General features: G+C 42.0%; 1 protein-coding gene across 1 annotated transcript in view; it reads left to right on the plus strand.

Moving 5' to 3' along the window:
- ZNF385D (zinc finger protein 385D) overlaps positions 1–25,265 on the plus strand; it is a 992,080-nt gene that overhangs the window by 724,898 nt on the left and 241,917 nt on the right. Inside the window, 1 exon segment of the mRNA XM_061404729.1 lies at positions 5,527–5,669. Coding sequence (XP_061260713.1) covers positions 5,527–5,669 — 143 coding nt within the window.

The raw sequence follows: 25,265 nt of genomic DNA on the forward strand, positions 1-25,265 counted from the left end.
GATTTAGTGCATTCCATTCTGGCTGCAAGGGAGCTGGCTTGCCTTGTATGACAAAACTGACTTCACAGTATTCTTCTTTGTTGTCATTTTGTTTGTGTTTGTTGTTTTAACTTAAAGGCTGTTTGTATCAGTGCACTGAAGCTTGTTAGGATTACTCAGCGTGACGATGAATGCCATTTATTACCTGGGTGGTTTTCAGATGCAATGTATTTTAGATGATAGCTTTGACTTTTGAGTTTGCAAATTCAGCATTATAATAGACTCCTGGCAGAATTATTGTGTATTTTAAAGGAATTAAGGGTATATACTAGAGTGGGTGGCCATTCCCTTCTCCAGGGAATCTTCCCAACCCAGAGATCAAAGCCAGGTCTCCTGTATTGCAGGCGAATTCTTTACCATCTGAGCCACCAGGGAGGCCCATAGCAGGGCCTAGCACATACCAACTACTTAACAGATTTGTAAAATTTAGCTTTTTTCTCAGCATTCACCCCCTTCCACCCTGGCTGGTCTGTTTCACCAGCAACAGCATTCAATGGCCATTGTTTTGTGTCAAGTCAAGTTTTGCTTTTATGCTCCCAATCCATCATTTCTTTTCTACTTCCTGTTCATAGTATCAGATATAATTCTCTATGTCCTCGATCACGTAGGCCCCAGAAACCCTATCTTGCCCTTCCCTCCCTCAGCACACATGGCAAATTCAAACTGCAGTAGTTGGGATTGGATGTCAGTAACGTTCCACTCCTGTCAGATTAGTTGCAAGTAACTACTTACGACTTGATGTGTAAAATGTTCTCAGTGTTATTCAACTAGATTAAATATTCGGAGCAGTTTAGCAGTTTAACTCTGGCTCACTGTTGACGCTGCTGAACATATGTGTATATTTCAGTATAGGTAAGCATATATATGGGCTTCCTGGGTAGCTCTGTGGGTAAAGACTCCACCTGCAAGGCAGGAGATGCAGGCTCAGTCCCTGGGGTGGGAAGATCCCTGGGGGAGGGCATGGCAACCCACTCCAGTGTTCTTGCCTGGAGAGTCCCATGGACAGAGGAGCCTGGTGGGCTATAGTCTGTGGGGTCATGAAGAATTGGACACGACTGAAGCAACTTAGCACAGCACACAAGCATATATATATACATATACAAATATATGTGTGTATATATATATACACATATATAATTAAATTTATACTGAAAGAAAAAGGTATGCTAGAAATTATTTCTCCCATCAAGAAATCAGGGATTTCTTCTGCTTTCTATAAATACAGATATTATATATATATATGTGTGTGTGTGATAATATTCAACAGCAGCAACCCCTGATCATTTTTAACTTCAGTTTTGCCATTTGGGGAAATGAGTGATTAAGTAGTAGGTTAAGCTGTGAGACAGGATGTCTGACTGTTTTATGAACCATGAATGGACCAAGTGCAGAAGTTCAAGGTTAGAAGTGTTATATTATGGAAAGAACACTATTTTACTCTCAAGGAATATTTCAAAATGTTGATTTACAAGGTAACCTCTAACTGTGAAGTCTCTCCTTCTGCAGGGGCCAGAATCAACCAAGTGCAGAATAGGCAGGTGCCTTTAGGGTTCTCTTGATTGACCTCCTCTAGGGGGCCCAGATATGCGTCTGCACCAACCTGAACATTCCTTTGGAATTTATTGGGTTCATTAAAAACACCCACCTCACGTAGCACCGCCTAGTCAGGCTCTCTGCTAGGCACTTTACCTACATTTTCTCTAATGTGACGCTTCAGCTGACAACCAGTGGTTTAGAATTCCTATTTGTCTGTATAAATTATTAAAACGAATATTTCCAAATTGGCATTTTAATTAGGTTTTCAAAAATGCAAATTGTTGAAGTGTATAATGTCTTATTTTCTTAGATAATCTCGATTAACAAATGTCCTATAAACAAACAGATTATTCCAGTATTTTTTCAGTTCACAGATTCGCACTGCTGTGAATACAGAGCTAGCTATCTTGTGAATAGACCAAAGTATGCTCTCCAGTATATGTTTGCTCTATAATTTAATTCTGAATTCTAAGTATGAATCTAGGCTAGCAGATCCAAGCCTCAAGAAGGGACAGAGAGGAGTTTTATGAGCTTAGATCACTTGCTTCATCGATTTACCTTATTTACCTTCATTATTCAATACCTTACTCAGTATAGGTCTAATAACTGATGTCTATTCAATGAATGTTTTTTAGTTTATTGAATATAATGGGATGTAAAGAAATTTGGAATAGAGAGATATTAACTGCTCTGAAATCTGAATGTTCTGTTAAGGCTTAATTTGTAAAAGCTATGTAAGTTAAAATTGCATAGTGTATGAAATACGTGATACTAGAAGTAGTACCACAGAGTTTTCCATACAAAGGGCGTGCATTTGTATCTTTTCTGTTCCCAACCCATGGAGGCTTCAAACTGCTTTTCTCAAAGTAAGAGCATCAATATTTTCAGAAGTGACATTCTGACGAAAGAAGCAACACTGGTAAATGGTAATGACACAGCAAACTCTTTGTTACCTACAGTCCTGTCTACACATTCATATATATCTTGATGTTTATTATTGTCAAGATAATTTTATAATAAAGAAAATAATAGTAAACATACATTCAGGCCCTAAATATAATAAATTCTTTTAAAAAATGAAAGAATGAAATAGCTGTTTTCTCAAGGAGCACATTTTAGTCTGCTTTACAGGAAACATGTTATGTTTGCTGGTTTTAACTTCATACTGTTTTCCAATAGTATTCTTACTGCTGAGCGTATACAGATTGAAACAAGCAAAATATTTTTCAGAATGTATCCTAATTTTAAGAGCAGAAATGTTAGTCATAGATAATTTTTAAGAGACAGTCTTAATTTGGGGCCTAAATATTAATACTATAGTCAGTTCCGTCAGTCAGTTCAGCTGCTCAGTCATGTCCAACTCCTTGCGACCCCATGAACCACAGCACTCCAGGCCTCCCTGTCCATCACCAACTGCTGGAGTCCACCCAAACCCATGTGCATTGAGTCGGTGATGCCATCCAGCCATCTCATCCTCTGTTGTCCACCCCACCTGGGTTTGCATGGCAAGTGGCTGAAGAATGTATGGTCACACCATGTTCTCTGTTTTCCAATGATCTTACACTTTTCTCTCTTCAATTAGGTAGAAAGGGCTGAACTCAGATAGTATCAGCAGCTCCCCTCCAATGTTACGAGTCTTCCTCCATGTCTTCTTATCCCCTACGTAGGAAGCCCCAGTTGCAACCTTAAGAGAGGGCCCTGAACTGTATGTATAATAAAATGCAAATGAAACCCGTATCTCAGAGGAAGAGAGGTATATATCTAGAGGAATTAATTTTCCCTAGTGGTAGAATCAGTGTATATTTATTCTTTGTTCCTCTCAGCATGGTGGATAAAAAAAAGAAGCCTGAGCTTTTCCAGAACCTCTTTGGCTCTCTTGAACAAATGGGGAACTCATAAAGGAAATAATTCCAGAATATGTTCCTGCTAAATTGCATTCTTATAATTAGAAGAATGAAATGTTTCTGTGGAAGCAGCATAAACAGCTAAAGAGTTGATCAACTTATTTTTTCTCTCCATGGTATTATGCTATCCGTTACCTGATTTCTGAGAATTTAGGGTCAAACAATGTAATGGATATACATGAATGAATACCTTTTGCAAGGTGTGACTCTGACACAGATAATAATAATTTAAAATGATATGTTTAAAGCTATTATTTACGGACATGTTAAATTGCACCTCAGATTTCAACCCAAACTTATTTTACTTCTGAGTTTTCTAAAGAGGCACCAACCAAAGTTTTATTTTGGTTCTTTAACTTTTCATCAAAAGAGAAATTGGTAGGAGCACTAAACTCACGGCAGGCCCATCATCGACGTTTTACGAATGCCCTCTATACCACCCCGTGGACAGTAAAGTTGGTTTATAGTGCGCCCTGGTGACTGTAACTCACTGTATTTTGCTTTTATCTCCCTCTGTTTTAACATCAGCCCTCTATTTTCTGACTCTTTACTATTTTTCACTTTAATTGGTTTGTTGTTTCAAACTGGATATTGTTGGCCTTGTCATTGAAGAACAGTTCAAGAGGGAAGAAAGAAAGAGTGGGAAAAATACTGGTTTTGTTAATTTGGCTCTGGCTGATTTTATACCTGAAGCCAGGAGACCTGATGGTTTTTTTGTATGGTTAGTTAAATCCTGTGCTGATGGCTTCTGCTGTGGATGTCACGTCACCCGCCTTGCTGGTAGATCCTCTGCTCCAGTAGGGTTGGATCTGCCGTGGGGGAAGCGTTTTTTAAATGTTCATCTTTGTTCAGGTGACTGACGGGGCGCAAGAGGGTGGTCTGTGTGCAGCTGACCTGGTAAGACCTGTAAAGATAACTTGGATGGGATCTCGCTCCAGGTTGTTTTAAAAGCAAGATGGCAGGCAAGGAAGTGGCACAAACAGGAGCCTTTCTTCTCTTTTCTGTCTCCTAGAATTCTTTTCCATGAGAAAAAGGAAAAATCCCAGTGCGTTTTGTTTTCCTAATGCTTCTTTGGATTCTCACCAGTAGGTTTTTACAGTCTGTTGCTTGCCTCTCAGATTAGAAGAACGCTGGCATATTTTAACAGTTTCCTAGGATTCAAACAGCCTTTAATTAACAACAAATTGATGTTTTGGAACGTAACCAGAGTATGAGAGACAGAACAGGGAGGTAGGCTCCTTTCAGCTTCCAAACGCGGTGAAATCCTAGAACAGGGGGCAAAGGTGTGAGTCTCCTGCGGACAGCCTCTGCCCACTGGTGTGCGAAGGAGGTGTCCGTGTTGCCGTCACATGCCATTCCTTCTCCTTGATGGCCTTCCATATTCTACCTACTCGTGACTGGGAAGGCAGGGGGCAGGTAGTCTTGAATCTTTAAAGCCGCAGGGATTAAGTGGCTCAGGGATCCTGTGATTTGTAGCTGGATTTGCTGGTTTTAATCTTCCAGTCGCCAGGGCTGTCAGGTATGGCTGCCCGTGTTTGTGGTTAAGTTTCCTTCCTGTGCCAGCTTCATGTCATCTCGCTGCCAGAGTCTGGGACGTGGTGGAAAAGAGCAGTTCTGTAAAAGAATCACTCAGACTGGATGCATATTTTCAGCCAAAGTTCGTTTTCAAAGACGGTTAGGGGATAATTGAAAGAGTTTTCCCTTTGAATCAAAGGATCTTAGTTACAGGTTTGCTGGTGACTCAATCCAGAGCTCGAGGCAGAAAAAGAAGAATGGACTGTGGGCTATGAGATGTTTGAAATGTTAACAATTGCTTACGTAGGCAGACAGTCCTGATCCGAGAGGGACGGGAGCAGCAAGTGTGTGCCCTCTGCTCACCTGTGCCTCTGCTGGGTCCTGGCTTTGGGGTCAGTGCGCTCTGTGTCTTGTTTTCTCCAGTGACCTGGAAAGCTGGCATTTTGGTCTCAGAAGAGGCCTGGGTGACTGAGTGCTGTGTGTTCCCCATGCTCCAGTTCCCTGACCGTGCCCTCTCTTCTCCTTTGTACAGGTGGCACATGCCAGAGCCCCGCTCTCCCAGCCCTGGTCCGGCCACCAGCCCCGCCTTTGCAACCGTCGCTGGACATTAAGCCGTTTCTCCCATTTCCTCTCGACACGGCGGCCGCAGTCAACCTCTTCCCCAATTTTAATGCGGTAAGTCCCGCGCCATCTGCCTGGGCCAGGGTGGTTGGCCCTGGAAAGCATCCAGGGCCGGGGATGAGCTGGCCACAGCCTCCCTTCTACCCCGCCCTTTACTCCATAGCTTGGCCGAAAGGACGCCGAGTTAGTTGTCTGCCTGGTTGTGTGAGGTCTCCAGGGCCAGCCTCCTTCAGGAAAGAGGAGCAGAGCTTGCATCTGATGGGGTGGATCATGAATCTGTGCCGCCCTTTTCCTGTCTTTCTGGGCAACACTAGACATTTGATTAGTTTCTTTTCCATGCCAAGTTCAGTTTAACTGAAAGGTAATGAATGTGTTAGAGAGCATTCAGATTCATGTTGATGTCTGAAAACTTAACCATGTGTTTCTTCTCTCTGGGCCTTCTACTTTAATTTTCAAATCTGTTACTTCTTTTCTGATTTCGTGAAGAGGACCCTGATCATCACACTAGAGATACATTCTATGCATAAAGCACATTCTCCCTCTTAATTTAAAAGCAATTAGGGTTCTGGTAGAAATAATTTTCTTTTTGTTTTTTCTTTCTTCTCAGACACTGCTCCTCAACTTGAGTCTTTCTTAAGTGACCTTGTTCTTGGAGCTCTGTCACCGGCCTTCTCAACACCAGCACAGCAGTTACTTGCCTCTGTTTTCACTCTTGTGCTTGTCTTTAAAAGTTGACAGATTCCTCATATGCATCATCATCCTTTTTTTTTTTGTACAAGCACTGAGAATATTCTTAGGATGAAAATAGAAATAAGGGTTGAAAAGGTTAGAAGCCAGTAAGTGACATTGTTTTCTAATATCTGATTCAGTTTTCAACAGTTGTTATGATGCAGGTCTGAGTTTATCGATGACAGAACTTGTCAACACAACCAAGGGGATTAAGATGTAAGGTCTCTGAAGGCCCAATGAGCTAAATAATACAGACTTCTTTTTGCAACATCTTACCTCCATGATGGATTAAAAAGAAAAAACACTCTGTCCACAATTAGGTCATTCTCCTTGAGGAGACAGAAGTGGGTCTCTTTTACTTTAATTATGCTTCGTCACAGGGACTTTGGGCCTGCCAAGGAGATGGTGCACTTGTGTGTTTGCCTTTACTGAAGGACACTGGAGAGTCACAGTGGTTGCTTTGCTTTGGGGAACATGAAGGATTTTCCATAAGAGTCTTTTTTTTTTTTTTTCTTGTCCAACTTCAGTATTATTTTTGTAGCAATATGTATAAAACTCAACCACTGTTTGGGCAACCTTAGGAGAAAGCAAGCCTAAGAGATGAACACATTTACACCTCTTAATTATACTGTTACCTTATAAAAATGTAAAGTTCAACATTTGCTCCTCTGAAAGCAAAGCACTGAACAGTCTCCAATACAGTAACCAAGCTGTGAGTTAAGATGTGTTTAAACGTAGGCAAGACCTTTCAGACTAGGAGTTTTTTTCAATTACATATATCCAAATGACAGTGTTATAATTCAAATTGAACAACAATAACAGGAACAAAATCTTGATAAAATAAGAAATGGGGGAAATAAAACCTGACTTCTGAACCAAATGTATCCCATCTCATGGAAGAGTGAATTACTGGGAAGCATGCCACGGAGAAGAGAAGCTCCAAAGAGTCTTGTTTTGAAATGCATGAAACATAAATAGAGCAGCATAAAGATCGTATTTCCAAAGCAAAGGTTTCTAACTCTAGGTATTTCAATAAAAGTAGAGGAAGACCCAGCTCAGATCAGATCTGTTGGTCGTTGAACGACCGCGCTGAAGTCCGGGCTCCGTCTCTCTGAAAGGCCTGCCCGCTGCACTGTTAGAGGCTTCTAGGCACCATCGTGCTTCCCGGACCCGGAGACGACCCATCAGGTGCTTCACCAGGCCGCTGAGACCACGGCCTCCTGTCACGCACAGCTCTGGAGAAGCCAGCGTACAGTTCCTGCAAGGTTGCAAAAGACTGGGATTTAAACTTCTGATTTGCCCTTCAGGAACCATTAAACGTGAAACGACGGATTTGACTGACAGTGCGTGTTCTTTGTCACTGAAGAACGACGAGTGATGTATTGAGCTGTAGGACCCTGAGCCAATCTCTGTCCTCTTTGCTGCTGTTTCCTCATCTTTAAAATGAAGGGAGTGGACCTGATGATCTCTTCCTTTGGGTTTATAATGTTCAAAATACTTGAGCTTTTGTGGACAAAGACAGCCTTGTGTGTGGTCCAGCTGGCTTCTGAGCTAGACTGCCTGTGTTCAAGTCTTAGAACTGCTGCTCACCATCATCATGGCCTTGGCTAAGTCACATAATCCCTATGTATCTCAATGTCCTTGTTTGTAAAATGGGACTAATAATTAACCTACTTCCTAGGCATGTGGTCATGATTATGTGGGTTAAATCATTTAGAACGCGGCTCAGCCTATAATAAGCACTGTTTGAGTGACAGGTATTATGCACATAAGTAGCCTTCTTATTTTGAATGTGGAAGTTCATCAACTAATGGATTGCCAAAGTTTTACTTGATTCCTTTTCTTATGTGATTGATTTGGACTTGTGTTGGTGTTTTTCCCAGTCAAACCAAGAGACCCCGTGTTGCTACGCCTATTGGTTATTTCCTTCTAGTGCTGACTAAGTCACAACCAGTCCAAGATTAAGTCAGTCTGTGTTTCCAACTGAGTGGAACATTGCAAAGCCCCATATCCTGTAGTTCTGGGCTGAGAATTACAGCCCCATATCCTATAATTCCCAGATGTACAGAGCATCTCTGACTAACACCCTGAGTTCTTGATTTTGTAGCAGGTGTGAAAATCTCGATCCACAAATTCAGGGTATATTAATTATAACATTTTATTGCTGTTAGTTGATTTTATTTCTGGTTCAAAAGCTCATTCCATGAGTCGGTAGGGAAATGAAATTTAATTGTTTCAGAATATGCTAAGGTTCTGGAATCTAATAGATTCCATCCAGCTTTTGGTGGGAGAGTTCCTCTGTTCATCAAGTGATGGATCTACACAGACGACTGTGGGATGATGAGCCCCTGATGATCATGGCTTTGGGGCCCCAGTTCTCACCTGTGGACACACAAATGTGCAGGGCTGCAGTGGCCCCTCCTACCCAGATGTGCCAAGTGCTGCCACCCATCTGCTACCTCACGGCCTTCTTTCCTCTGACCTTTTTGAGTTCAGATATGAGCCAGGACTCTTGCCTGGAAAATGCCATGGACGGAGGAGCCTGGTAGGCTGCAGTCCATGGGGTCGCTAAGAGTCTGACACGACTGAGTGACTTCACTTTCATGCACTAGAGAAGGCAATGGCAACCCACTCCAGTGTTCTTGCCTGGAGAATCCCAGGGACAGGGGAGCCTGGTGGGCTGCCGTCTATGGGGTTGCACAGAGTCGGACACGACTGAAGCGACTTAGCATGAGTCAGGAAGAATCATGAAACATCTGGGGAAAAAGAAGTGCAGTTAGGAGAGAAAGAAACGATGGGTGTAGGATGGGAGCTGAGCTGTGGACACATAAAAGCACATTCAACAAAGCCGTTGGGCTCCCTTAATCTCTTTACAGCCACCTTCTGGGGAGTAGCAACAGAAGCTGCTTCATTGACCTAGGGTTGCTGCAGCCAGTAGCTTTCAGACAAGAGAAGTTCCTTTGACTTTTCCTTGTACCCCTACTCTGTCCCTCCGTCTCTTTAGACAATGGAGTCTCAGTGCTTAGGGCCACTATTATCTCAGTGATCCCTTTCTGCACGTGCATTTCTTGAGAGGATCCAATCCTGGAAATAGGTTAATGCTATTTATTGGTAGTAAAGAAATATTTCCTTCTTACGTAGTATGAACATGGTTGATTCAGTCAACTGCTAGAGTTCAGTTCAGTTCAGTTCAGTCGCTCAGTTGTGTCTGACTCTTTGCCACCCCATGAATCGCAGCACTCCAGACCTCCCTGTCCATCACCAACTCCCGGAGTTCACTCAAACTCAACATCCATCGAGTCGGTGAAGCCATCCAGCATCTCATCCTCTGTTATCCCTTTTCCTCCTGCCCCCAATTCCTCCCAGCATCAGAGTCTTTTCCAGTGAGTCAACTCTTCGCATGAGGTGGCCAAAGTACTGGAGTTTCAGCTTTAGCATCAGTCCTTCCAAAGAACACCCAGAGCTGATCTCCTTTAGAATAGGGATAACAAAATTTATGTTGTGACCTCTGCCATGAAGCAATTCATAAAGGAGAAGCTGGACAAATAAAGAAATATTTGTAAATGCAGGTGCTTTTATAGAGAATGATGTGTGGTACAAAATGTCCACTTAAGGGCAGGAGTGAAACGTTGTCTTAGTGAAGGTTTGGTGAGAAAAATAGAAACTATTCTTGGCAAGCAAACAGGAAGGGAATTAATAGAAGGATTTAGATGCTTACAAAACATTTGGAGGTGCCAGGCAAACAAAGGTCAGAGTAGGCTGTTGCTGGCTCTTGGTGTTTCAGCTTGGTCTCATGGCGTCAGGAAGTTGCAGAAATACAGGATGCCTGGTAAGCCCAGTTACTTTCATCCAAATCCCATGACTTTGGATTTTTTAAAAGATAACAATAGATAATAACCCACTGAATGAACTATGACTCTATTATTCCACACAGATATAAACAGAGAAGGTAAAGCTTTTACTTACAATAGAATGCAGTGAATAGACATAGGAAAATTAAAAATTACCATTCTGCAACTTATTCAGCAAGAGACATCAATGGATGATAAGCATAGTAGATGAAGGTGCAATAGGGAACATTGTATTTACATAGTCTCCGAATATTTCCACAAGAAAAAAAGGAATTTCATAGTGGAGACACCTAGCAGGCAACACTGATCTTGCTCAAGTGATTGATATTGTCATCCGTAATTTGACAAATAAATATCATGTACCACCGAGTAGGACGTGATGATAAGACAGCATCGCTAATGTGGTATCCCAAAGACTTGTATCCCAAATCTTCAGTGACTCTTACGCTGAACTTCGTGGGCAGATCTCTGTGGGAAAGTAAACCTCGGGCTTCCTGTCCTTAGGGTGCCAGGGGACCACACGGAAGGAGGGGCAGCGCGGGGCTGCCGACAGAAAACGTGATGTGACAGCAGAATGGAAAGGGCTCCGAGGAACCCGAAATGCGAAAGTTCCAGCAATTACAAGCAAGAGGCTAAGTGCCCTGGAGCCCCAGTGTCCTGTTCCATAAAAGAACAGTGACTCGATCTCACTTAGGTTTGCTATCAGACAGGTAGCTGGGTTTTAAAACGCTGGAGGTGGAAGCCAGGAATGGGCTTGAGTAAGTATGACCTTGGGGTATCGCTCGATTGGACCAAACCCGTAAAAAATGACTATGTTCCCAGACAACTTTCTCCAAGGGTTTCAGAGCTGCCTTTCTGATTCTCATTCCTCTGGCATCCTTTCTTCATATTCTGCTCAGTCGTCATGACAATAACAAACATTCGGAGTGTCATTAAAAAGGTGCAGTGCTTGGAGGGTGTGTTGATGAGGGCTGACAGTGAGCCTGGCTCCGTGCTCCCCTCCCATAACTGGGCTTCTTGTTGGCATAAAGATTAAGTGGGTAAGCTTGACCTGCACATGCCAGATACTCAGCAAGTACCACGTCTTGTTGCTTCCAGAAGATGCACAGGGCAAGGTGAGGAGGGCGCGCAGAGGGCAGGAAGGCGGAAAGGTGTGCACATGCAGGACGTGACGCTTTTGCTTTGAGGGTGCTCTGGTTATCACGTTGTTGAACATTAAAGATGGAGATTAGCATAGAAAGTTAGACTCTGTGCTCTTCCTCTGGGTCATGTTGTTTCATTGCCAGACAGGGAACATGTGGGAAGGAAGGGGAAAAGAGAGAGGCCGAGAGAGAAAGAGGTCAAACCCTAGCGTCTGACATCATTTCTCAAAAACAGCAGTAATTTTACCAACAACTAGCCCTGTACACTTGAAAATGGTGTTACTTTGGATTGGGAAGTTTCATTTGTTGGAGGCAGAAAAGTGAACTTGACGTGTTTTATAGGGACGCTTCCCATGTTTGCGAAGAATCAAGGGGACTGTGTCAAGGGCAGATTCTGACCTAGCAGTTCAAGGCTGGGGCCTGAGCATGTATGTGGGCAGAGGGAGGGGACGTCAGAAGAGTGGCGCCATGTGCCGGGCAGGTCTCTCTTTCCCGTCACTTTGTTTGTTGGCTGGGCTGGACCTTCATTGCTGCCTGGGCTTTTCCTAGTCGCGGGGAGTGGGGGCTGCTCTCTAGATGGGGGCTTCTCTCGTTGCAGAGCTCAGGCTCGAGGGCGTGTGGGCTTCAGAAGTAGGAGCCCTGGGCTCTGGAGCCCCAGCTCTATAGCTGTGGCACTCGGGCTTAGTTGCTGCATGGCATGTGGGATCTTCCCAGACCAGGGATCTAACCCAGCTCTCCTGCAATGGCAGCTAGAGTCTTTACCACTGAGCCACCAGGGGAGCCCCATGAGACAGTTATTAACCACTCCTGCTTAATAAGAAGCAGAGTATTTCTTCATTCATTCAACAAGTATTTATTGAGGGCCTACTATGTGCTGAGCCCTTAGGATTCAACAGCAGAACTACGAGCCAAGTCTCTGCTCTTCTGGAACTTACTTCCTTGTATTTGTCTGCTGGGGCTTTGGGGACAGTTGAAGGTATCAGCAGCCACAGCTCTACCACACGTGATCCTTTCCTGGTTGGTTTTTTAGCTCCCAGAAGTACTTGGAGCCTTGCTTATAGGGAGACATTGTTTAGGATATTGTTTCTAGCCGCCAGTAATGAAATACTGATTGTGGACTAAGTATGTAAAATCATCACTTGTATCCCAACTGGTTAAAAGCAAAGCTATTTTCTATGAAATTTTTAAACTTTTATGCACATCACAACTTCAAAATTGTTGTCGAGAAAAATATAGGAGTGAGTGTTTCATTCATTTACTCATTGAATGATTTCCTCATTATGTAAAAGTTCAAGTCTCACTGGAAAAATTCTATGGATTGAAAAATCGGCCTCTGCAAAATAGCCCCATCGAAAGCCTGTGTGGTGGTATATCCCTGACGGTCCCGTGGTGGAGAGCCTGTGCGTCCGATGCGGGGCATGGGGGTTCAGTCCCCGGTTGGGGAACTGAGATGCCGCATGCCATGGGACATGGCCAAAAATAAATGAATTCTTAAAGAAGCATCTATGGATAGGATAGTGCTAGTAAGAACAATAGAGAGTTAGAAGAAGGGTCAGAAGTAACTTTCTTACTTGCCGATTCACTCTCTGCACATTTATGCAGCACTGAGTGTGTGTCTGACACCCTAGTGGACCTGGAAATACAAAAGCAAAGATGAGAAGAGGAGGAAGAGGAGACGAGGGGGATGGTCTTTGTGACGATGGCATCAACCGAGTTGACCTGTCACTCTTGATAACACCCTTCTGTCCGCAAGTGGCAAAACATCTGGATATAAGGCACTCCGTTAGGCAATGAGCTCTATGCAAGCATTTTGCTGGCAAAGTGGGGAAGAGTAGTTAAAATGTTCTATAAAGAACTCAGTAATTAAATCAGTAATTAACGTGCTACCTGAGGTCAAGGGAAGGAGAGGTCACTTGGAGGGGAGCAAAAAAGCTACATGGTATTGAGAGAATAGAATTGAAACAAATACTACACTGCCATATGTCAAATAGGTGTCTAGTGTGAGTTCAGTGCGTGAAGCAGGGCACCCAAAACTGGTGCCCTGGGACAACCCAGAGGGATGGGGTGGGGAGGGAGGTGGGGGTCTCAGGACGGGGGGACACATGTATACCTGTGCCTGATACATGTCGATGTATGGCAAAAACCATCACAGTATTGTAAAGCAAGTATCCTCCAACTAAAGTAAATAAATTAATTTTTTATTAAAAAGCTATATGGTAAAGGTTAAGGTTGAATTTGGGATCTGAAGTCAGCTCCATATTCATCTTGTTCATTAAGGTACAGAGCTTGGAATCTCACAAAGACTCAATGCACGTCTGTTTTTAACTGAAGGACGGTTGACTTACAGCGTTCTTTTAGTCTCAGGAGTACAACACGGTGATTCAGTTGTATATGTATATATCTTTTTCATATTATTTTCCACTATGGCTTATCACAGGGTACTGACTGACCATAGTTCCTTGTGCTATGCGGTAGGTCCTTGTTGGTTCTGTATTTTACACATTATGGTGTGTATTTGTTAATCTCCAACCCCTGATTTAGCCCTCCCCCAGCCCTCTTTCCCTTTGGTGGCCATAAGTTTGTGTTCTGTGTCCCTCAGCACACATTTCTTGAGTGAATGAGTGGAGGGTGGATGGATGCATAGACAGGTAGGTAGGTAGGTTAGACATGCACGACAGGTAACTGATAGAGGAGAAAAAGTCATTACAGTTGTGTAATAAGAAACATGAAACTTTAAAAAATCTTAGTGCTCACTGCTTCATACGTTAGATGATTTCTATATAACAGAAGTTATTCATTTAAGCAATTATTAGGAAACATAGGAAGCACAGCATCAAACCATCCCCTTAAGATGCATTCACAATCTTACGTTGGGTCGTGTGTTTATTTACTCCAGTTGTAGAAAAGGACAGTGGTGTCAAAATCCCAGTTTCTGCCTACAGAATATAATCTAAAATCAGTCCTTTGCATTTCTCATCAACAACTTCATGTGAGTCCAGAAGGGCTGTCACCATAAAATGTTGGTGAGGCACTTTAGGACTTTAAAAGGACAGCTTCAAATGTGTTTTAATGTATAGAGATTAGTCTACAGGTTAAATATGCATTTATAATATTATAAGTGAATGACAAAAATACAGGACTCAAAATAGAACATTTCAAGTTTTTTTGTTTTTTTCCCTTTGGATATAAACCCTTCAGGATCTTTATTTCCCCCATATTTAAAGTGGCAGGGCTGCCGTGTTGACTGGCACACCTTGTCTCCTTTCCCTGAAAAGCCATCCTTGGCTTGCGCCGCCCCACGCCTGTGCAGTTTGCCTCCTGCTGCAGCTATGGGGTTGCGTCTCCTCTCTCAGCCAGTGTGGGAGTTGCAGAAACAGTCTCATCACACCTCTGTTTGTTTGGTCCAGAGAGAGATCAACTAAATTCAGTTTACACATTAGTACCTGTTCCTAAGAAGTTTTCACAACAGCTGCTCTCGGTAAATTAGGTAGGGAGCCAAGGTGAAATTATGGGTAGAAAAATAAACCTGCCTTTCTTAGTCACAAGTGGTAGAAGGTATGGAAATTTTGCAGATGAAAAATGCCGTAGTAAATACGGTATTGATTACTAAGATCCTTGCCTTTCAAAGACAAATGTAGCAGATTTCTAGCCAGTTCTGTGCATGGTGTGCCATATTTGTACAGCAAAGGCATCTTTAAAAATGTATGGTTATTAAATCTTTCATTGTATGCCTTCATGTTCAAATAGCTATATAGTATTCACTTGAGCCATACTGCTTCCTGTGAACCAAAAATTGTAAAAGTCAAGACTACTTATAAGGACCCTCAAACACAAAATGACTGAAACACAGAATATCCAGGCTTGAAAATAAAAGGCTGAACAATTGCAGACAACACAGATATTTTTATGGGTTTTTTTTTAATCTTTTTTAATTAATTTTATTTTATTTTTAAACTTTACATAATTGTATTAGTTTTGCCAAATATCAAAATGAATCCACCACAGGTATACATGTGTTCCCCATCCTGAACCCTCCTCCCTCCTCCCTCCCCATACCATCCCTCTGGGTCGTCCCAGTGCACCAGCCCCAAGTAATGCTTGTGCACTCTTTGACCAAGAAACCTATTTCCCTATTATTCCAAACGTGATGTGATGAGGACAAGTTTCCCTATCTGCCCTCCCCTTGGGCCTCCATTCTCTTGTCAGGGACGGTTAGTGGCTTTTGTCTCTGTCCTTCCAGTGATATTTTGAGGTGTGAGCATGTTTTTCTCACTAAAGATTGAGGCATGATGCACATTATACCTTTGTTTTCCTTTCTCAGCCCATCGAATCCTAGTGATTTGAAGCTTTACTTTTGCAAAAGTATATATTGGACCTGTTTGCTTAGTCTGTATTTCGTGCTAACTATGATCCTGGGTCACCACGAGGACCCAGGTAAGAGACTGTCTAAGCTCCTAGTTTATTGTAGCATCCAGAGACTCTCTGGGTGATTTCCTGTTCCACACGTATAGACACTTTAAAAAGGAAAGAAGCATTTTAGAGTTAATTTGTATCTGAGGCAAATCACTTATTTTACAGAGAAGCCTAGAGTGATGGAGACATTTCCAGTTTCATGGCACAGAAGTGGGAGAGCTAAGAGAAAACTGAGACTCCTGACCTCTCTCTCGCATGGATGCTTCTCATTGAATCAGATCATTGTGGGTTGAATTGTGTACCCCCAGCATTCACAACCCATGGTGCCTTAGAAATGAGATCGTACTTGGAAATAGGGTCGTCAAAGATGTAATTTGTGAACATGAGGTCATTAGGGTGTACCCTAGTTTATTATGACTGGTATCCTATAGAAAGAGGACATTCGGACCCAGAGACAAGCAGAGAGGGCAGATGCCATGCAGACACAAGGAGAACACCCTCTATAAGCCAATAAGAGACCCAGAACACATCCTGCCCTCACGGCCCTCAGATGGACCCAACCCTGCTCACACTTTGAGTTTGTACTTCTCGCCTTCAGAACTGCGAGATAATACACTTTTGTTGTTGAAGAACACCCAGTTTGTGATGCTCTGTTATAGTCACCCAAGCAAGAAAGGATTTTTAGAGCCACCTGGTCTACCTGCCTGCACTGACACTCCTCTGTTTCTGACAACTTGCAATCCAGCTTCTTACTTAGCTGTCGCCCATGACAGTGAATAAGGCTGCCCCTGGGAGAGAGGGACTCTCCACCACTGGTCACACATGCTGTAAAGAAGTTCTCTATTTGGAGCCACTGCAGGCTCCCTATAACTGCTATAAACCAAGGAAGAAGATAAAGCACAATCTATGGCTTTTATGAAAAAAAATTTATTGATCACAAACTAAGCAATAAGGGCTACTAAAGAATGCAATTATATACCCACCTTTAAAAAAATCCAATTTCATAAGGGCCTTACGTCTTAAAAGTGTTACCTGGATGACATTGGTAAGGAAATGCAGGGGCTTGGGGTAAAATAACTTGCCCCGGTTTTATTTATACACACACACACACACACACACACACACACACACATATATATATATATATATATATACTTCCCTGGTGGCTCAGATGGGAAAGAATGCACCTGCAATGTGGGAGACCTTGGTTTGATCCCTGGGGCGGGAAGATCCCCTGGAGGAGGGAATGGCAGCCCACTCCAGTATTCTTGCCTGGAGAATCCCATGGACAGAGGAGCCTGGCAGTCTACAGTCAATGGGGTCACAAAGAGTCAGACATGAATGAGTGACTAAGCACAGCACATCATATATATATGTGTGTGTGTGTGTGTGTGTGTGTGTGTAGATATGTATATATATACACATACATGCATCTATTCTTTTGCAGATACTTTTCCTATATACAGAATATTGAGTAGAGTTCCCTGTGCTTTACAGTAGCGCCTTGTTGATTGCCTGTTTTCTATAGAACAGTGTGTGTGTGTTAATGCCAACCTCCTAATTTATCCCCCATCCCCGCTTTGGTAACCACAGTTTGTCTTCCAAGTCTGTGAGTCTGTTTCTGTTTTGTGAATAAGTCCATTTGTATCATTTCTTAGTTGTCCTATCTCTAATCTATTGTTAGAGCCTTAGTATACATTACAAGCTAATTAACTAAATAATCTTTAATTCTTTAGAAGGCTTAGCTCTAAGATAATAAACTATTTCCTAATTAACATCCTGGCTGTGAATGGACAGTTATGAAAAAGAATATCTAGAGCTTCCATCACCCTCACAAACATTCATGTTGAACATGGCCAATCATTGTTAGGGGGATAAATTACTTAAAGTGATAATACATTTAAAAGATCTTCCCATCCTAGTGACAATTTTAAGGCTCAAGACCCATCTTCACACATAAGAAAAAAATCACTAAATTTAGGTTCTAAAAGATCTGAGCTCTAGGTCTAATGTTTTATCTTTGGCAGAAACCTGAGTCCTCATTCTCTCATCTGTGAAATGAGAGTAATCATATTGATCACATAAGAGCATCTAAAGATGTTAAAGATGAATATTAGACATTTCTGTATAATAAGGACATCTACTGAATTCTGAATTCTGGGCTCTGGTGTGGGGACCCTAATGAACATCTTTTATAACCTCCCGCATGTGATTCCTTTGCCCCTTAAAGGTTGAAAATCACTGAATTCCACTCTGTGGCCAAAATTGGTGGGAAAATCCATTTTCACAGCAGAGCACAGATGAACGAGCAGCCTTCTCAGACTGTCTTTGGAGGGAAGTTCCACACCCTCCCAACGCGAATGCAAAGAACACTGTTAACACTATTTCTCATGACTCTTCGACAAAGGAATGAGAACTTTTTGCCAGCAGACTATTTGGTTTTATGACTCAGTGCTTCTCAAAGTGTGGTTCTCAGACCTGTATGTGCTGGTCCAAGAACTGATTCCAGGTCTGCAATGAGATAAGTGCTGAGATGGGAGGGCGAGCAGCCTTTATAAGATTATAGCAACTTAGGAGAGCAGATTGACATCTGTTGACGCTAATACAGAGTTATGACTTGCGTTTTGCGTATCTTTGTCATTTTGTTTTTTTTCTGGTCATTCACTTCTGTTACATTTCCTGAGGATGGGGCTGTGACTGATGGGAAGGCTGGCCCATCTGCAGAGGGCATTGGGGAGCAGTGCTCTGTTACTGTTAAGGCTTCAGAGCTCCATCTACGTGTTGGAAGTGAAGGGATTTTGGAGCAGTTATTAAATTTAGGTAAGTTGCACGGTGTATGGTTGAAGAAGCTGCAAATGCAATTTGACTCAAATTCTTTTAGCTCTACCCAGTTTCCCTGATCCTGTGAGGTGTGGCGATGGCAAGTGGCTCTCCCTGAGACTCAAATCAAGACAGTAGTAGAAACAAAGGTGGAATACTTTGCATTGTGCTTCTCTCTGAGGTTCGCCCTTTATGCCACATTTTATCATGAGTTGGGGGGAATCATAAAGTGGTTAAATTAACAGTTAATTCCTGAACTGTCTTTTTGAACACTCTGAAATGGAATTTACTTCAAGGACCTCACTGAGGGATTTTAGAGAACTAAAGGAAAAAGGAAAATTTCAGTGACTGTACATGAGGATATTTCATTATTTTGATTTCTAAATCCAAATCAATTTTTAAATAGAAAGTAGAATAAATAGTCCAGTACTAGGGGTGTATATTGTCACCCTGCTTATTTAACTTCTATGCAGAGTACATCATGAGAAACACTGGGCTGGAAGAAGCACAAGCTGGAATCAAGATTGCCGGGAGAAATATCAATAAACTCAGATATGCAGATGACACCACCCTTATGGCAGAAAGTGAAGAGGAACTAAAGAGCCTCTTGATGAAAGTGAAAGTGGAGAGTGAAAAAGTTGGCTTAAAGTTCAACATTCAGAAAACGAAGATCATGGCATCTGGTCCCATCACTTCATGGCAAATAGATGGGGAAACAGTGGAAACAGTGTCAGACTTTATTTTTCTGGGCTCCAAAATCACTGCAGATGGTGACTGCAGCCATGAAATTAAAAGACGCTTACTCCTTGGAAGAAAAGTTATGACCAACCTAGATAGCATATTGAAAAGCAGAGACATTACTTTGCCAACAAAGTTCCGTCTAGTCAAGGCTATGGTTTTTCCTGTGGTCGTGTATGGATGTGAGAGTTGGACTTCAAAGAAAGCTGAGCGCCGAAGAATTGATGCTTTTGAACTGTGGTGTTGGAGAAGACTCTTGAGAGTCCCTTGGAGTGCAAGGAGATCCAACCAGTCCATCCTAAAGGAGATCAGTCCTGGGTGTTCTTTGGAAGGAATGATGCTAAAGCTGAAATTCCAGTACTTTGGCTACCTCATGTGAAGAGCTGACTCATTGGAAAAGACTCTGATGCTGGGAGGGATTGGGGTCAGGAGGAGAAGGGGACGACAGAGGATGAGATGGCTGGATGGCATCACCGACTCCATGGACATGAGTTTGAGTGAACTCTGGGAGTTGGTGATGGACAGGGAGGCCTGGCGTGCTGCAATTCATGGGGTCGCAAAGAGTCAGACACGACTGAGCAACTGAACTGAACTGAACTGAGGGCTTCCCTGGTGGCTCAGCTAGCGAAGAATGTGCCTGCAATGCAGAAGACCTGGGTTTGATCTCTGAGTTGGGAAGATCCCCTGGAGAAGGGAAAGGCTACCCACTCCAGTATTCTGGCCTGGAGAATTCCATGGACTCTATAATCCATGGGTTCGCAGAGAGTCGGACATGACTGAGTGACTTCACTTTCACTTTCACAGTAAGTTGGGAACATTTTTAAACCAGTTTTTCAAAAGCAATCCCACAGAAAAACAATTAGTTTTATGCAAACGTCCTGTGTTCTTCAGAACATCTCTGTGTATCTACTGCTTTAGTGCTTCTGTGACTTTTGTCACCTGCTTCATTGAAAAACAATTCTCTGCTCTTTTAGGAATTTAGAAAAGGAAAGACAGACAGAAGAGGCCATCAGCCCTCTCTGGCGCTTTGTACATTTACAGATGTATCTACTCACACAGATGCTGCTTGTGTGTGATGAGCCATAAGGGGAGATGGCCTTGTTTTTCCAGATAATTGTTTTTTTAAAACTAAAATAAATTGGAAAATACTAATTTGATTTTCAGAATCAACTTAATTAATTTTAACTGAATTCGCTCTTACACTACCTCTCAGATCCATTGACATGTCCTAGGTCTGAGATCCTGCTTTGGAAAGAGGGAGTGAAATAAAGGAGAATGATTTTAAGCTCTGGGTTTGTTTTTATTTTGCTTACCTAAAACCATAGTAAAAATTCAGAATTTGGAAAAAATACATACACACATATGTGGATATATATGTTTATGCATGAACACATGCTTTTCACTGGGGGTCGTGGTATGTTCATGAAGCTTAACTCGAAAATGTTCACTGCAGTGTTTTTTTACATTTATTTTATTGAAGTATATAGTTGATTGATTGACAATGTCATGCTAATTTCTGTTATACACCAAAGTGATTCAGTTATACACACACACACACACACACATATATGTATGTACACATTCTTGTTCATATTCTTTCTCATTATGGCTTATCCAGCAACAGTTTATTAGCCAAAAAACCCCGAAATACATAAAAGCTAATGTGGTTATCAAAGGCTAACTAGATATATAGATATTGAGATCTTTTTTGAAAGGTACCTTTGGAGACATCTGAAATGAAAGAACTGTTTTTTGTGGGAATACCATAAAAGCATAATGTTGGGTGAGGAAGAACACAAGTTTCAAATTGTATTCAGAATTCTAGAAAACTTATGTGAGTATTTTAAAATCACAAGGTGATGAGAGAGAGACAGATTGATCGTCAGTGTATGACAACATGGGCTGGAAGGTCACACGTCAGATCTTAGTTTGCAGATGGCTCTGAGGAGAGCCAGACACGCGAGTCCTGATCAGGGAGAGGAACATATCTGTAGTGCTGCAGTGTCCAGGTTTTCTCATTTTAAAAAAGATATATCTGGAAAAAACAGTTATTAATGTAGCGTTTCATTCTAAGTGAGCAACATATGATTATTACAGTATTCTATGTCTTTTGTGTTAGAAAAATGTTAAATTTTGTAAATTGCATATATCTTCAGCAAAATACCTCATTGCAACATGTACTACCTATAGTATATGATCAGCTAAGGGCTCAGCTGATAGTAATACTTAGCTGTGCCCCTAATTTGCATGTTCTGATCAGTGTGGCCCCAGCTCTGAGATTTCTCTGTCACCCTTAGGACTTCACTCGTTGAAAGGCCAAAATTAATATCTAGATTAGTATCTAGGTAGAAAGGCTAATGCTCTGATTCTTGTTACCTTCTATGAGTAGGTGAGATTACAAAGTCAGTCAGAAAACATGTTGGCCAAGCTTGGCAACTTATTTCTAAAATCGAATTTCAAATTTAATTCGTGTAGACATTATCCTTTAAACACCTGCACATTTGGTAAAGGTCAACGAGGTTAGTAAATTTTCTGGATTTTATTATTAATACTGATTGTAATGAAATTTGATTGAGGTAGTCCTAGGCTCTATGAAGTTTCGAGCATAGCAGGGATGATATTTCAGAGTCATGGGCAAATTAATATCCCCGTTTAAACACTGCCCTTTGAGTATTTCTCAGAAGTGGTCAACTTTATTTACACATCCTTTAGAGCAAGTTGCTCCAGACGGCAAATGTAAAATGTCAACACTTAATTTTCTGCTGAAAAGTCTTTTTTGTTTTTCAAGGAATTGCCATTCTTTTTAGATAAGCATCAAGGTCTTTTTTTTTTTTTTTCTAGTGTGTTCACAGGCTTACTTTTTATTTGATATGCCTATTATGTATTTTGCTTGGAGAATGAGTGCCTTGCAGTGTTGCGTTAGTTTCTGCAGTCCAGCAGTGGGACTCAGCTGCATGTTTGCTTATGTGTGCGTACCCTCTCTCTTGCGCCGCCCTCCTTCCCGCCGCCACCCCCGGGGCGTCGCAGAGCCTGAGCGCAGCGCGCGTGCTCTGCTGCAGCCCCCGCAGCGTCCGTCTCATCCGTGGGCGTGACGTGTGTCCGCGCTGCTCTCTCCATTAGTTCCCGAGTCCACACGCCTGTTCTTCACACCTGTGTCTCTCCTCCTGCCCTACACGCAGCTTCATCAATACCATTTTTGTACATTGAATATATTGGTTTTTTTTTTTTTTTTTCCTTTTAGAAGCAAGGATCATTGAGTTTACTACACCATACCTGTCATACAACTTCTTGTAGAAGTTAAAAAGTCCAATTTAAATCTAAAGTTCATTGACTGGACCTGTCTATACATTCTAACCACTTTCAATAATAACTCAAAGAAATGTCTCATCACCACTCAAATCCAGACTGCTGAGATTCCAACTACAAACAGAACCAAACCACTGTTTCCTCCGCACAACAGAGTTTAGTGATCACAAATGCTCTTTATGGAACATCTGATGAATATGCTTAGTTTTAGTTGAATGAAAATATCATAAACCTGAACAGAAATGAGGTGATAAATAATAGGCTTTTAGCCTCAGAAATTTCCTTCAGTTTTTTCTTTTCAAAAATGTCACGGAGAACAGACTGGCGGGTGCCAGGAGGGAGGAGGCTGGGGGAGGATGGGTGTGAGGCGAGGTTAGCGGAGGTGAGCATTTATGTGCAGAATGGGTGAGCTACAGGGCCCCACCCACAGCGCAGGGATGGTATTAAGTATCCGGTGACAGACCGCAGTGGAAAAGAACATGGACGCATAACTGAATCAGTCTGCTGTACTGCAGTACTTAACACAAGACTGCAGAGCAACCGTCGGAGAAGGCGACGGTGCCCCACTCCAGTACTCTCGCCTGGAAAATCCCGTGGACGGAGGAGCCTGGTGGGCTGCAGTCCATGGGGTCGAGAAGAGTCAGACACGACTGAGCAACTTCACTTTCACTTTTCACTTTCATGCATTGGAGAAGGAAATGGCAACCCACTCCAGTGTTCTTGCCTGGAGAATCCCAGGGACGGGGGAGCCTGGTGGGCTGCCGTCTATGGGGTCGCACAGAGTCGGACACAACTGAAGTGACTTAGCAGCAGCAGCAGCAGGGCAACTGTACTTCATTAAGGATGTCAGATAATTGTATGAGGCTGAAAACTATATTGTTGGCAAAAGTAAAAATATAAAAGCTAGCATACACCTTAAAAAGGAAAACAGCCCACATGGACTTCAGCAAACTTAGAATCTGCTGACAACTTCATCTGATGTCTCACAATGACTTTCCCTCTTTTCAAAGTCGAATGCACTGTTCTCAGAAGCCGTGGGTTTGTGCAGTGAGGAGGAAGCACTCCGTGCCTTGTGTGGCATTCCTTGGCATCTAACTGCCCTGAAAAGTGTCAGGGATCTGACAGAAGAAGGTGCAGAACGGGAAGCCTGAATGGCTCTCAGAATTCTTTTGAAAGCATGATCCACTGTGCTCTTTATCCGAAATAGCTTGTCACTTGCAGATGCCGATGAGCTATTGGAAGGAATTTTGAAAAATGTATCCCTTAAGGACATTCACGTGGAATAAAGACAAATGCATGCATATAAGCACTTCTTTCTCCCCTGCTTCCCGTTCTGCCCATATGACCCTGTTAAGAATGCTCCAGAGGTAGCTGGCAGCGAGAAGGGCATTAGCTTGACTCGTGATAGAGCCAAGTAAGCTTAAAAGAACATCCTGAAAAAACACTCACGGCGAGAGCAAAGAACATGTTCCAAGCTGAGTTTTGGCTCTTGAAATCATTTCTGGGACTTAAAGTTGATGACACATGGGATTGGTTTACATTTAATATACAGTGCTATAGGTGTTTGGAAGCGTTGATTCCATATGCCATGCCTCATTTCTGCTTTTATTTTGGCCACCCTTCCCACATGTTCAGTCTTTGAAATGCCAGGACTCTGAATGCGTCGCTGCCTGTCGCATCTATGAATCTTCTTGCCAACTTCAATGTTTGACTGTAAATATTGTAATTAGTTCTGTAATCACTGCCTGATCCCATGTTTAGGACATTGGCTTGCCTCAGTGGAGGTTTTCTATCTTTCTGTGGGTGTATTGGCTGGTTGGTAGCCATTATTTTTAACTGATGTTGACCACTTGTGTTTTTCAGTAGAGGATGTAGAAGAATAAATTGCTCTAGTTTTCTCTCCTAAACTCTCCTGGGCATATCTGCTCCAGTTTCTTCTTTTTCTTACTTTTAAGAAAAACAAAAGTGTTATAGATATGATGTGGTCTACAAAGCACCATTGTAATAAAAACCTGTATTTTATTTATACTGTTTAAGACAAGTGTATCTTTAACGTGGAACACTGATGCACAAGCACTTGACCTAAGGAATTCTGCCTCAAAATGATTAGTTTATGTTTCATAATTGCGAGCTTTGCTCTCATAAATATTGGCTCTTGATAATGTGAGTATCAAGATTGAGTATCAATAAAAGAAGCATATATATGAAATGTGAAAATGTGTTTATGAGCTTGATTGCTGGCAGATAATATAGAACCACAAATCATATGAACTAGTAGGGGAAAACTATAAACTGAAAACTTCAATAATAACTAGTCTCATTTAGGGTTTTTAAGACATAAAGATTCCATTGTTTATTTACATTTTAAAGTATAAGATATTCATACTATTGCCGTTAAAGTAGGTATTACTTGCTTGTTGACATTAACAGTCTTCATGGTCATTTCAAGAACAGGGCAACTTCCTACTTCTTTGCAAGCTTTGACTCAATCGTTAAGTCAACAAATATTGTTGCCATTAAAGTTATAGCCATGGGGCACAGACAATGACCAGGAACCTGTCTTTCTCTTTAAGATCTTAGACTCTTGATTTAGGGAAACTTGAAGAAATTATTTTGATTTATGAATGATAGGCATTTATTTATTATGTGAC

This window comes from Bos javanicus, chromosome 27 (genome assembly GCF_032452875.1).
Source record: "Bos javanicus breed banteng chromosome 27, ARS-OSU_banteng_1.0, whole genome shotgun sequence".
Lineage (NCBI taxonomy): Eukaryota > Metazoa > Chordata > Mammalia > Artiodactyla > Bovidae > Bos > Bos javanicus.